Source organism: Ahaetulla prasina, chromosome 1, assembly GCF_028640845.1.
Source record: "Ahaetulla prasina isolate Xishuangbanna chromosome 1, ASM2864084v1, whole genome shotgun sequence".
Lineage (NCBI taxonomy): Eukaryota > Metazoa > Chordata > Lepidosauria > Squamata > Colubridae > Ahaetulla > Ahaetulla prasina.
In genome coordinates this window covers 329621823-329634471 of record NC_080539.1, presented here as the reverse complement: position 1 = coordinate 329634471, position 12649 = coordinate 329621823, and the positions used below count along the sequence as shown (strand labels likewise).

Below are 12649 nucleotides of genomic sequence, written 5' to 3'. Positions count from 1 at the left end.
GCAAGCCACCATCAGTTGGTGATGTTAGCGGAAATGAAGGACTGTTGTAGAGAATCATGGTTGTGTAAGACCACACCTCCTCTAACAAGGTTTGCCTGGGGAAGCTTCCAAATTTTCTGCAACCTGCAAAGGCCGCACCTCATCTATGCTTTGGTGGACTCATTTAATTCCACAAGAGTGTGTCCTGCTTGCCTGTGCTGAGCCAGAAGTGGCTCTGTACTGATAGTCCTCAACTTATGACCACAGTGAGAGCCAGAATTTCTGCTGCTAAGCAGGGCAGTTGTTAAATTGAGGACACAGATTTTGGGGGGCAATATGCTGACTCTGTAAACCGCTTAGAGAGGGGCTGGAAAGCACTGTGAAATGGTATATAAGTCTAGGTGCCGTTGCTATTGCTAAATGAGTCACGCCTGATTTTACAACCTTTGTGGTTGTACACTTTGCCATTGTGGTTAAATGAATCACTGCAGTTGTTAAGTGAATCATGTGGTTGTTAAGCAAATCTGGTCTCCCCCATTGATTTTGCTTGTTCGAAAGCTAGCTAGGAAAGTCCCAAATACCGATGGCATGACATTGAGAATATGCAACCATTATAAATACGATAGCTGCTGGTTGCCAAGCACCTGAATTTTGATCACTTGACTATGGGATGCTGCAATGGTCATAAGTGCAAGTACCGTCATAAGTCACTTTTTTCAACGGCTATTGTGATTTCAAACGATCACTGAGCAAGTGGTTGTAATTGAGGACTGCCTGCATGTTAAAGGGATGTTGGAGAATCTCAAATAAATCATAAAGCAGTTGGAGGCAGCACTGCGAGTACATTGACAACAATATTGTCATGCTGAATATGTCTGCTTGAGAAATTGCCACGAACACATTGACAAGAGCCTGTAGAGCAGAGTTGGGGAACTATGGCCCCCCGAAGACTTGTGGACTTCAACTCCCAGAATTCCTGAGTCAGCCAGCTCAGGACTTCTGGGAGTTGAAGTCCACAATTCCTCAAGGGGCCATAGTTCCCCGCTCCTGCTGTAGAGATTCAGAGGTTAGCTGAAGCCGGGAGAAGATTCACGCCATCGAGGGCTGGCAGGAATCATTGAGTACTCTGAACACATAAAAGTTGTTCCTCAGGCTGCCGAAGGAGTTAATGACTTGGCAAGTTCGTGTTTGAAATATTGGATTGACCTACAAGGAAGAGTACAACATAATTACCTGCATAGCAGAAGATGCTCGTTGCAACGCTGCATGATTTGGCACACACCACCCCTTACTTTCCAAAATGGGTTATCCTTCCTGGATTCGGTGTGGCTCAATCATTGAGCTGCTCCAACGGAGGAAACCTGTTTAGTGAAACGACTTGTCCACGAAAATGGTGTCTCTCTTGTTTCCTTCCAATTCCAAAATATGCCACTTGATCATCCGTAAGGGTAGTTTACAAAGGTTTTTCCCGGTATCCTTTTCATTTCCTTACTCAAAATATCACCTTGGTTTGTGTCACGATCAATAGAATGGTAATGGGGACCATCTCTCTTGTTTCCTTCCAATTCCAAAATATGCCACTTGATCATCCGTAAGGGTTGTTTACAAAGGTTTTCCCCGGTATCCTTTTCATTTCCTTACTCAAAATATCACCTTGGTTTGTGTCACGATCAATAGAATGGTAATGGGGACCATGACGAAGGATGTTTTTTTTAATGTCTTCAAAATGAAATGTTTGCATTGGTAAAAATATAAGAATAGCCTTCCTGGATGCAGCCGAGCTCTCTCTCGGTCCAGCATTTCATTTGGAGGCCAATCTAATGCTCCTTAATAAATGGAGTCCACATCTCTTTTCTGTTATTGCTTCCTTGAAACGGATATTTGAAGTCATGTCACCCCGCTGCAATTTAGAGATAGATTGATTCTTCAAGATGGACAGCCTGTCCTCTATAAATTTATTGAGCCTTTTGTTTACAGGTGTCATCATATCTTGTGGAAATGAGTTCCATGGGTTAATTATGCCCAGTCCTTTGCTTGGTCTGTTTTATCTTTCTTTCCAATTGGATTCATTGTGTGGGAAACCATCACCACTCTTAGAAGAATGAAATATTTTGAGGAATATTTTTTAAAAAGGCAGATTATTATATTTCCCAAAGGGAGAAATGGAGAAATGTGTTTTTTTAGAGGCAGAAAGCTTTCCTTAATAGACCCAGCAGATACTGAGGATGCAGCTTTTAGAAATGCGGATTTGGTAATCTGTTCAAGACAGGATATTTTGAAACAAAGGCAAAATGGTAGGATTAGAAGCAGCCATCACTCAAGATTCAACACAGGACGAAGCCTTTAAGCCACAATAGGAATTATTGCATCACCCTCAGAGCAGTCCAAACTTCAACCAAACTTAGCTCAGACAAACATGTAGGATTTGTACTTTGCCTATAGAGCCAGCTATGACCCCTACATGACCCCATGGGAGTGCCAATGGAATATGTGTTCTTACACAGGGACAGGAAGCTCAAGTGGCCAAGAAGGTATAAAAAAAACCCCACTCTCAACTCCATGTGGTCAGCTGCACCAAAACCATGTACTTCGTAGTTCTGTTCATCATTAAACCTTCTTTCCAATCAGCCTCCATGTTTCCAGTGCCTTTCTCCCAGCTTGGAACTGAACCAGATGGATATTTCTTCCAACAATTGGATGGACTTGTATTATTCATGCTTGGAGACAGGCATAAACCTTTTGTCCTGACCTGGGTTCTCTTTTTTTTACATCTCCAGTATGGGCTGCCAAAACCCAAATGACCCTTAGAGGGCAGCAGAGAGCGAGAGAGAGAGAGTTTTCTCTGCATCTCTTTGCCACAAGTAAAAAGTACTCAATATTTGCAGTCTGGATATGGTTACCTTATCCATATCAAGGATGACTTTATTCATCTCAGGCCTGTCTCCCCACGGTTGCCTCTTTTCCAAGCTAAAGAACCCCATACATTCTTCCCGTGTCTCACAGAAAAACTGGAACGCTCCACACCTCAGAGCAGGGGTCTCCAACCTTGGTAATTTTAAGCCTGGAGGACTTCAACTTCCAGCAAAGCTGGCTGGGGGATTCTGGAAGTTGAAGTCCTCCAGGCTTAAAGTTGCCAAGGTTGGAGACCCCTGCCTCAGAGGTCATCTAGGCCAACCCAGATGCAAATACTTTAAGCCTGGAGGACTTCAACTTCCAGAATCCCCCAGCCAGCTTTGCTGGAAGTTGAAGTCCTCCAGGCTTAAAATTACCAAGGTTGGAGACCCCTGCCTCAGAGGTCATCTAGGCCAACCCAGATGCAAATATACAAACAATTTGTATGAGGGTGATTCAATGTCGGCAGTTTGATTTTCACTCCCTTTCTTAGAGATTCCTGGCGTAGGTTTTTTTCTGAGCAGAGTTGCTTCTTTATTGTTGCATGCCTGTTTACAATAATCTCGACAGACTGACTGCATTCTATAATAATAATAATAATAATAATAATAATAATAATAACAACAACAGAATTGGAAGGGACCTTGGAGGCCTTCTAGTCCAACCCCCTGCCCAGGCAGGAAAGCCTAAACCATCTCAGACAGATGGTTATCCAACATCTTCTTAAAAATTTCCAGTGTTTGGGCATTTATAATTTCTGCAGGTAAGTTGTTCCACTTATTAATTGTTCTAACTAACTATTCTCTTGGGAAAAAGCCAGATAAAAGTTGCAGGTCAGGTCTGCCACCCTACCCGCTGTGCAAAGACTCTTTTACCTTTCTCGTCTCTTCACTCCTTCCTGAACTCTAGCTGGAGATTCTTCCACACAGGCCAACATTGTCACTGCTACCTGTTTGCTTCTGACTTGGTGGCTCCTCCAAAAAAAAAAAGGATGTAAATAAAGTCCCTATGGCAGGGGTGTCCAAACTTGGCAACTTTAAGACTTGTGGACTTCAGCTCCCAGAATTCCTCAAGTCTTAAAGTTGCCGAGTTTGGATACTCCTGCCCTATGGGATCTGTCCTGCTGTTTTTTTTAAAAAAGTCCCTGCTGAATCTGGTTAACCAAAGCCCCATTTAACAGCATTCTGGAAGACTGATGCATTCCACATATTTGTGGACGCCGGTACCCATTCACCCCATACAGTATGGCCAGGGGGTGGGCTTCAAAAATTTTAACAAGGGGTTCTCTGCCTGGTTGCTGGATGGGTGTGGCCACGGTGGGCGTGGCCTAGTCGGTTTCCTGCACCACGGCGGGAGGGCGGGTGTTTTTGCCCTCCCCAGGCTCTGGAGGCTTTCCTTGAGTCTCCAGGAAGGCGAAAATAGCCTCCCCAGGCTCCGGAACTTCCAGTAGGCCTGTTTTTTGCTCTCCCCGAGCGTCCGCGCGTGCCATGCACTTACCTGCATCCAAAACGGGCTGGGTGGGGATTCCTGGGAGGGGAGGGGTGGGGTGGGTGGGGCCAGCCAGGAGTGGGATTTGGGGATTCTCCAAACTGCACAGAATCTTAGCTAGAGGTTCTCCCGAACCCCTGCGAACCCCCAGCATGAGTATGGCCTCTTATTGGAATAACTAGCAGGTGTAATCGCAGCTGTAATGTCGGAAGCCAGCGTTTGTCAGCTTGAAGGTTTATGACCCTGAGAACTACAACTGTTATAACGGCAAACGGGTTTCCAAGAGCCCAAATCGTGATCGTGTGGATGGCCGCAACTTCAAAGACCAGCCCTAAATCTCCTCCTTCAGAGCCACCATAATTTCAAACGTTCACTGAACAAATGGTTACTAACTGAGGACTACCGCAGGGGTGGGTTCTAAACTTTTTTACTACCAGATCTGTGGGCGTGGCTTATTTGGTGGGCATGGCTTGGTGTTCATGTGACTGGGTGGGCATGGCTTGGTGGTCATGTGACTGGGTGGGTGTGGCCAACTTGATGTCACTCACGTCAAAGGTTAGGGTTAGGGTGCCTGGCCTCTCCTCGCCTCAAAGTTTTCAATGAGATACAATTTCCCTATTTATTTACTACTACTGAACATCCAAAATATACTATTTAATCCTATATATATATGCCATATATGTACATACATATTACATAGTATAGTGTGTATAGGCACACAAAAAGATACAATATCTACTATATATATGTTGTTGTGACCCAGACTTGAGCAGGTAGCAACAAACGCAGTCCTGAATGAAAATAAACTTTATTCAAGCAGCTCGGAATTAACCCATTCCCAGCATCGTGAAACTCAAAAGAAAGCAAAGGCTTCTCACACAAAACAGTCTGTCATTATTTCCAATCTGGTCCAATTTAGATAATTGCCAAAGTCCTTTGCAGATCAGCGTCTCGAGCAGAGAATGGAGAACTGCCAAGGTCTTCTCAGAGAAACATCCAGAGCAGAGAATGGGACGAGCGCAGCTCCAACGTTGTTTTCCGGCAAACTGAGACACCGATGCCGGTCTCCTTATAAACCTTATGGGAGGGGCCAATTATCTCTTGGCCCTACCCCCGAGGTGACCTCTCTGCTTGAGCTGCTCCTGCCTCTTGGCAGCTCTTCTCATTCGGGCATTAGGGACAGGCTCTCCCAGTTCCTCCTCCTCCTCGCTACTCTCGGCCTCTGGAGGCTCTGGAGTCCACATCCCATTTCTCGATGGCCCTGGTCTCGCCTCCGCCTCATCACTGTCCGATTCTGCCATCAGCACCGTAGGCTGCTGACGGACCACAACAATATACTGTATACACACACACACACACACGGGTACCATAAGTTAAATTACAATCATGTAGTAAATGATGGGTGTCCATAAACAATCCAAGGCTTCATGAGCTGGTGAGTTTGGGGGGGGCTCTTTTAGAGGGTGATATGGAAATGGGGCTGCATCATTCCTTCCTCCGGATCAAATCAGCATGAGACCTGATGTCTACACGCATAGGAGATCCCCAGAGAATTTCGGGGTTGTAGACCAGGCTAAGAAATCACTACGCCAGCCTAGAAATAGACAGCGCAAACTGCTTCTATCTTTTGCCCGAAACTGGACTCACGGGAGCCTTTAGCTTTATTTGAAATTCCACTTTTATTTTTATTCTGATGGGAGACCTCTTTGGCGGGGCTGAATTTAAGCTTAGCTGCGGATGTCTTCTGCCCCCTGGTGGCAGCTACAACATTTACAGGCTTGCCCCACTTCTGGCTTAAGCCTTCTCCTGCAGCTGGTTGTGGGGTTAAGGATGGTACAGGGGGGCCAGCAGTGACCAACCCTCTTGGGACACTGCTAAGCAGAAAGGGAGGAGGGCTTGTGCTGCACTCATCCTTTGCAAAGGCATGCTTTTATCCACACCTGACTCTCAAAAGCTCTTCATAAGGGTCAGGGAGGCTCCCCAGGATAGCAGCTGTCCACAGGTCCTGCAGAATAGGATAGAATAGAATAGAATAGAATAGAATAGAATAGAATAGAATAGAATAGAATAGAATAGACCTTGGGAGTCTTCTAGTCCAACCCCCTGCCCAGGCAGGAAACTCTACACCATTTCAGACAAATGGTTGTCCAATCTCTTCTTTAAAACTTCCAGTGTTGGAGAATTCACAACTTCTAGAGGTAAGTTGTTCCACTGGTTAATTGTTCTCACTGTCAAGAAATTTCTCCTTAGTTCTAGGTTGCTTCTCTCCTTGATTAGTTTCCACTCATTGCTTCTTGTCCTGCCCTCAGGTGCTTTGGAGAATAGCTTGACTCCCTCTTCTTTGGGGCAGCCCCTGAGATATTGGAATACTGCTATCATGTCACCCCTAGTTCTTCTTTTCATTAAACTAGGCATACCCAGTTCCAGCAACCGTTCTTTATATATGTTTTAGTCCCCTAATCATCTTTGTTGCTCTTCTCTGCCCTCTTTCTAGAGTCTCAACATCTTTTTTATGTGCAGAGTGGTGCTTCAAAGTAGCTAAGCCGAGCCCTAAGCAGACAAGGTTTGCAGTTCAGAAAATTTGGATTATCAGAAGCCTTTTAGTTTTGTTTATAAAGAGATTGTCCATCTGTTTCTCCATTCTTGTTTTCTTCCTTCCCTTCCCTTCCCTTCCCTTCCACTTCTGAAGCCACCAATTAACACACACAGACAACTCTGCAGTTTCAAAAGTTGAAACAACCAATATAATCATTTTAAAATGATTACACTGGAAAAGCAGTAGGAACCTGTGGTGGAATGTATTTTTTATTATTATTATTATTACTACTACTACTACTATTGGCATCCTTCAGTCTCAAAAGACTATGGTATCGTGCTCTGGAAACAGCATCTAGTGTGGCTAAAAAGGTCAATTTGAGAGTGGCAATCCCTTCCACACTGAGGGCAGATACATTCTGTCCCCTGCCCAGCCCTCAAATTGGAATGTATGGTACAACCACAATTGAGCCCAACATTTCTGTTGCTCAATCCGTTTGTTAAAGAAGCTTTGCCCCATTTTATAACCTTTCTTGCCACAGTTGTTATAATAATAATATCAGAGTTGGAAGGGACCTTGGAGGTCTTCTAGTTCAACCCCCTGCCCAGACAGGAAACCCTACACCATTTCAGACAAATGGCTATCCAACATTTTCTTAAAAATGTTTAAGAAGCATTTACAACTTCTGCAGGCAAGTTGTTCACTGATTAATTGTTAAGTGAATTGATGCAGTTGTTAAGTTAGTATTTATTTATTTTTATTTATTTATTTATTTTGTCACAACAATATATGTAACTATCATACAGAAAGGTTATATAGTATATATAGGTATAAATATATATATATATATATATATATTTGTTTTCTGAGGTTTTCACGGGTGTTTGTATATAGGTCTTTGGTTGTTCGGGTTTTCTCCCGTGTAAAATTGGAAGTGTCTTGGCGACGAAGTCTCATTCGTCATCTTCAGGCTTCAGCTTCGCTCCCAGAAGCACGAAGCTGAAGCCTGAAGATGACGAATGAGACTTCGTCGAAACGTCGCCAAGACACTTCCAATTTTACACGGGAGAAAACCCGAACAACCAAAGACATATATATATATATATATATATGGTCCTCTTAGGAATGGGGTGAGGTCAATAGTAGAAAGTTTTTGGTTAAAGCTTTTAGGATTATGAGAAGAGACCACAGAGTCAGGTAAAGTATTCCAAGCACTGATGATTCTGTTACAGAAGTCATATTTTCTGCAATCTAGATTAAAGCGGTTGACATTAAGTTTAAATCTATTGGTTGCTCTTGTATTATTGCAATTAAAGCTGAAGTAGTCTTTGACAGGAAGGACATTACAATAGATGATTCTATGAGTTAAACTTAGGTCTTGTCGAAGGCGACGGAGTTCCAAGTTTTCCAAGCCCAGGATTTCAAGTCTAGTGGGATAAGGTATTTTGTTGTTTACAGAGGAATGGAGAACTCTTCTTGTAAAATATTTCTGGACACGTTCAATTGTATTGATGTCAGAGATATGGTGAGGGTTCCAAACAGGTGAGCTGTATTCTAGAATTGGTCTAGCAAATGTTTTATATGCTCTGGTTAGTAGTGTAGTGTTTTTGGAAAAGAAACTACGCAAGATTAGGTTTACAACTCTAGATTAGGTTTACAACTCTTAACATAGTAACATAATTGTAAAGTAAATCTGCCTTCCCCATTGACTTTGCTTGTCAGAAGGATGCAAAAGAGGTTCATGTGACTCCCCTGGACCCTGCAACCGTTATAAATATGAACCAATTGCCAAGCGTCCACATTTGGATTATGTAACTGGATCATGCTGCGGTGGTCGTAAGGGTGAAAAACAGTCATAAGTCCCTTTTTGCAATGCCACTGTAAGTTCGAACAGTCACTAAACGACTGGTTGTAATTTGAGGGCTATCTGTAATCCTGGATTCCCAGGAGGGAGGGGCTGCTTTCCAGAAGACCAAGAGACAGCAAAGTTTAGATAGCTTGGATGGGAGAAAGATGGCTCCTCCTTAGAAATTCTCAGAATGTATCTTTAATGCACTACTATTAATCGTTTCATAGCTCCCATCACCAATCTCTTTCCACTTATGACTGTATGACTATAACTTGTTGCTGGCAATCCTTATGATTTATATTGATATATTGATCATCAATTGTGTTGTAAATGTTGTACCTTGATGAACGTATCTTTTCTTTTATGTAACACTGAGAGCATGTGCACCAAGACAAATTCCTTGTGTGTCCAATCACACTTGGCCAATAAAATTCTATTCTATTCTATTCTATTCTAATGCCTGCAAGCAGTAGCTTTAGTTTGGCAAGATTTCTGTCTATGAGCGAAGAACAAGAAAGGAAACTGCTTAGAAGTAACTGTACATGCCTTTCCTGATTTCGCCAGCTTGGCAGAACCACAACCAATAAAACTACAGGCCACGTCAATCCCATAAATGAATTGAATTCACACAATATCTCAGCCCAGTATCTGTGGAAAGAGCTTCATTTTAAGGGTCTCTTGAAGGACAGCAGGCTGAGCCAGATTCATCCTGATGGACAGCTGTCCAGCCTCTAGAGGAGAATATTTGTAGCTCAGGATCAGTGGTGAAATCTGAACCAGGTTACTACTGCTTCAGGGCTGGGAAGTGGCTCAACAGGCTAATGCAGTCTGTTATTAACACACAGCTGCCTGCAATTACAATTACTGCAGGCTCGAGTCCCACCAGGCCCAAGGTTGACTCAGCCTTCCATCCTTTATAAGGTAGGTAAAATGAGGACCCAGATTGTTGGGGGGGCAATACAAGTTGACTTTGTATATAATATACAAATGGATGAGACTATTGCCCTGCACAATGTAAGCCGCCCTGAGTCTTTGGAGAAGGGCGGGATATAAATTCAAATTAAAAAAAAAAAGTGCACACCACGCACCAAAAGCGGGGTGTGCACCTGCGCACAGTGCACGCCAAAAGGAGGCATGGAGTAAGTAGAACAGCGCGGGGTGTGTGTGTGTGATCAGCTGTGGCATGTGATCTCTTTTTTTACTTTTAAAAGCATTATTTTACATTATTTTACAGCCGAATAGGTTGTAAAAAAAATGCTTTTAAAAGTAAAAAAAAGGCTCTGACAATTGCACAGCTTAGCTGTGATCATCAGAGCCTTTTTTTAAAAAACTTTTAAAAGCACTTTTTAAAAGAAGCGCCAAGTGGGCAACCGGGTGATTGGGTGGACATGAGCGGGGCGGGGGGGGCAGAGATTTTTGCTACCGGTTCTCTGAACCACCCGCCGACATCGCTACCGGATCGGCCAATCCGGTAGGGCCGGGATAGCTCAGGCTGTTAAGAAGCCTGTTATTAGAACACAGTAGCCTGCAATTACTGCAGGTTCAAGCCCGGCCCAAGGTTGACTCAGCCTTCCATCCTTTATAAGGTAGGTAAAATGAGGACCCAGATTGTTGGGGGGGGCAATAAGTTGACTTTGTAAAAAATATACAAATAGGATGAGACTATTGCCTTATACACTGTAAGCCGCCCTGAGTCTTCGGAGAAGGGCGGGATATAAATGTAAACAAAAACAAAAAAATCCGGTCTGAACCAGGAGCATTTCACCCCTGCTCAGGATTGGCATGAGGGGTCCTTGGTGCTCTGAGCTTGGTTATTTTCTTGCAGACGTTTCATTACCCAAACTAGGTAACATCATCAGTGCTAACCATGTCCACCCACTGCTTGAAGACAGAGAAGACCCGAAGTTCCAGAGTCCAAGAGATGTTAAGATGTTTTTTTCCAGGCTGATGGCATCTCCCTTCCTATAACTTCAGTCTGGGGTTGCAAACTTCATCTCTCTTGTATCATAATTGAAAAAAATCTCTACAGGTAGTCCTCAAAGTATGAGCCCAACATTTCTGTCGTTAAGTAAGACCTTTGTTAAGTTGTTGTGACCCAGACTCGAGCAGGTAGCAACAAACGCAGTCCTGAATGAAAATAAACTTTATTGAAGCAGCTGGGAATTAACTCATTCCCAGCATCGTGAAACTCAAAAGAAAGCAAAGGCTTCTCACACAAAACAGTCTGTCATTATCTCCAAGCTGGTCCAATTTAATAATTGCCAAAGTCCTTTGCAGATAAGCGTCTCGAGCAGAGAATGGAGAGCTGCCAAGATCTCCTCGGAGAAACATCCAGAGCAGAGAATGGGATGAGCGCAGCTCCAACGTTGTTTTCCGGCAAACTGAGACACCGATGCCGGTCTCCTTTTAAACCTTATGGGAGGGGCCAATTATCTCTTGGCCCTGCCCCCGAGGTGACCTCTCTGCTTGAGCTGCTCCTGCCTCTTGGCAGCTCTTCTCATTCGGGCATTAGGGACAGGCTCTCCCAGTTCCTCCTCCTCTTCGCTACTCTCGGCCTCTGGAGGCTCTGGAGTCCACACCCCATTTCTCGATGGCCCTGGCCTCGCCTCCACCTCATCACTGTCCGATTCTGCCACCAGCGCCGTAGGTTGCTGACAGACCACAACGTGAGTTTTGGCCCAGTTTACAACCTTTCTTGCCACAGCTGTTAAGTGAATCACTGCAGCTGGGTAAATTAGTAACCCGGTTGTTAAGTGAATCTGGATTTCCCACCCACCCGCATTGACTTTGCTTGTCAGACGGTCACGAAAGGGGATCACATGACTCTGGGACACAGCAACGGCCATAAGTGCGAAGCAGTTGCCAAGCATCTGAATTTTGATCCCATGATCCTGGAGATACTACAGAGGTTGGGACTGTGAAAAATGGTCCTAAGTCATTTTCTTTTCATTGCCGTTGTAACTTTGAACCGTCACTAAATGAACTGTTGTAAGTCGAGGACTACCTGTGTTCGTTTGCTTTTACTTTCTTTCTCCCCTTCCTGACTCCTTCTGGCAGAACCCCTTCCATCTCCACATGGACCAGTGTGGTGACTTCGAGACTCTCCTGGACCTGCTGGTCACCATCTTCCATGCCAACCGTTGGCAAGACGTCACCCTGGTTTTGTGCCAAGCCTGGGATGCCTCCGCCTTCATTGACCTCTGGACCAGCCACGCCCACCTGGAGAAGACGGTTGTGATCGACTTGAGCTTCCTGGATGAGAGAGAAGCTGCTCGTCACCTTCGGCGACACTTGGAGGAATATCGCGAATTGCCCGGCCCGGCTTTGCTTTTCGGCTGCAATGGTCCCTTCTCCCAGCTCATCTTCCGGATGGCGAAGGAGTTGGGGGTCACTCAGCAGTTCCACTGGATTTTGGGGCAACCCCAGAACGTGGATGAGCTCCAGACGGAGGGGCTGCCGTTAGGTCTTCTGGCCTTTGGGGAGGTGGACAGGCCCTCCCTGGAACACTTCATCCAGGACGCCATAGAGCTGGTGTCCCGTGCCATTTCCCGGGCTGTTTATATTCGGCCTGACCTCACCCTCATCCAGAACATGGTGAATTGCAATGACAAACACGTTGTGGATACTGAATCCTCTGGACTCTACCTTTCCCAGTGAGTAAGCTTCCCTTGATTTCTGGATCCCTAAGAGTAACCAACTGATCCCTTTTCCCAACATGCCTGCATGTTTCTGTACAGGTAGTCCGCGACAGGGGTGGGCTTCAAAAATTTTAGCAAGGGGTTCTCTGCCCAGTGGCTGGGTGTGCTGGCCAGGGTGGGCATGATTTAGTCGGCCTCCTGCACCACAGTTTTCTTCGAGCCTCCAGGAGGGCAAAAAACGGCCTCCCCAGGCTCCGGAGGCCCTCT

General features: G+C 44.8%; 1 protein-coding gene across 1 annotated transcript in view; it reads left to right on the top strand.

Moving 5' to 3' along the window:
- The window catches only part of GRIN3B (glutamate ionotropic receptor NMDA type subunit 3B), a 73763-nt gene that overhangs the window by 38041 nt on the left and 23073 nt on the right, over positions 1-12649 (top strand). The window contains exon 3 of the mRNA XM_058162554.1: positions 11802-12397. Coding sequence (XP_058018537.1) covers positions 11802-12397 — 596 coding nt within the window. The remainder of the gene's footprint in view (positions 1-11801; positions 12398-12649) is intronic.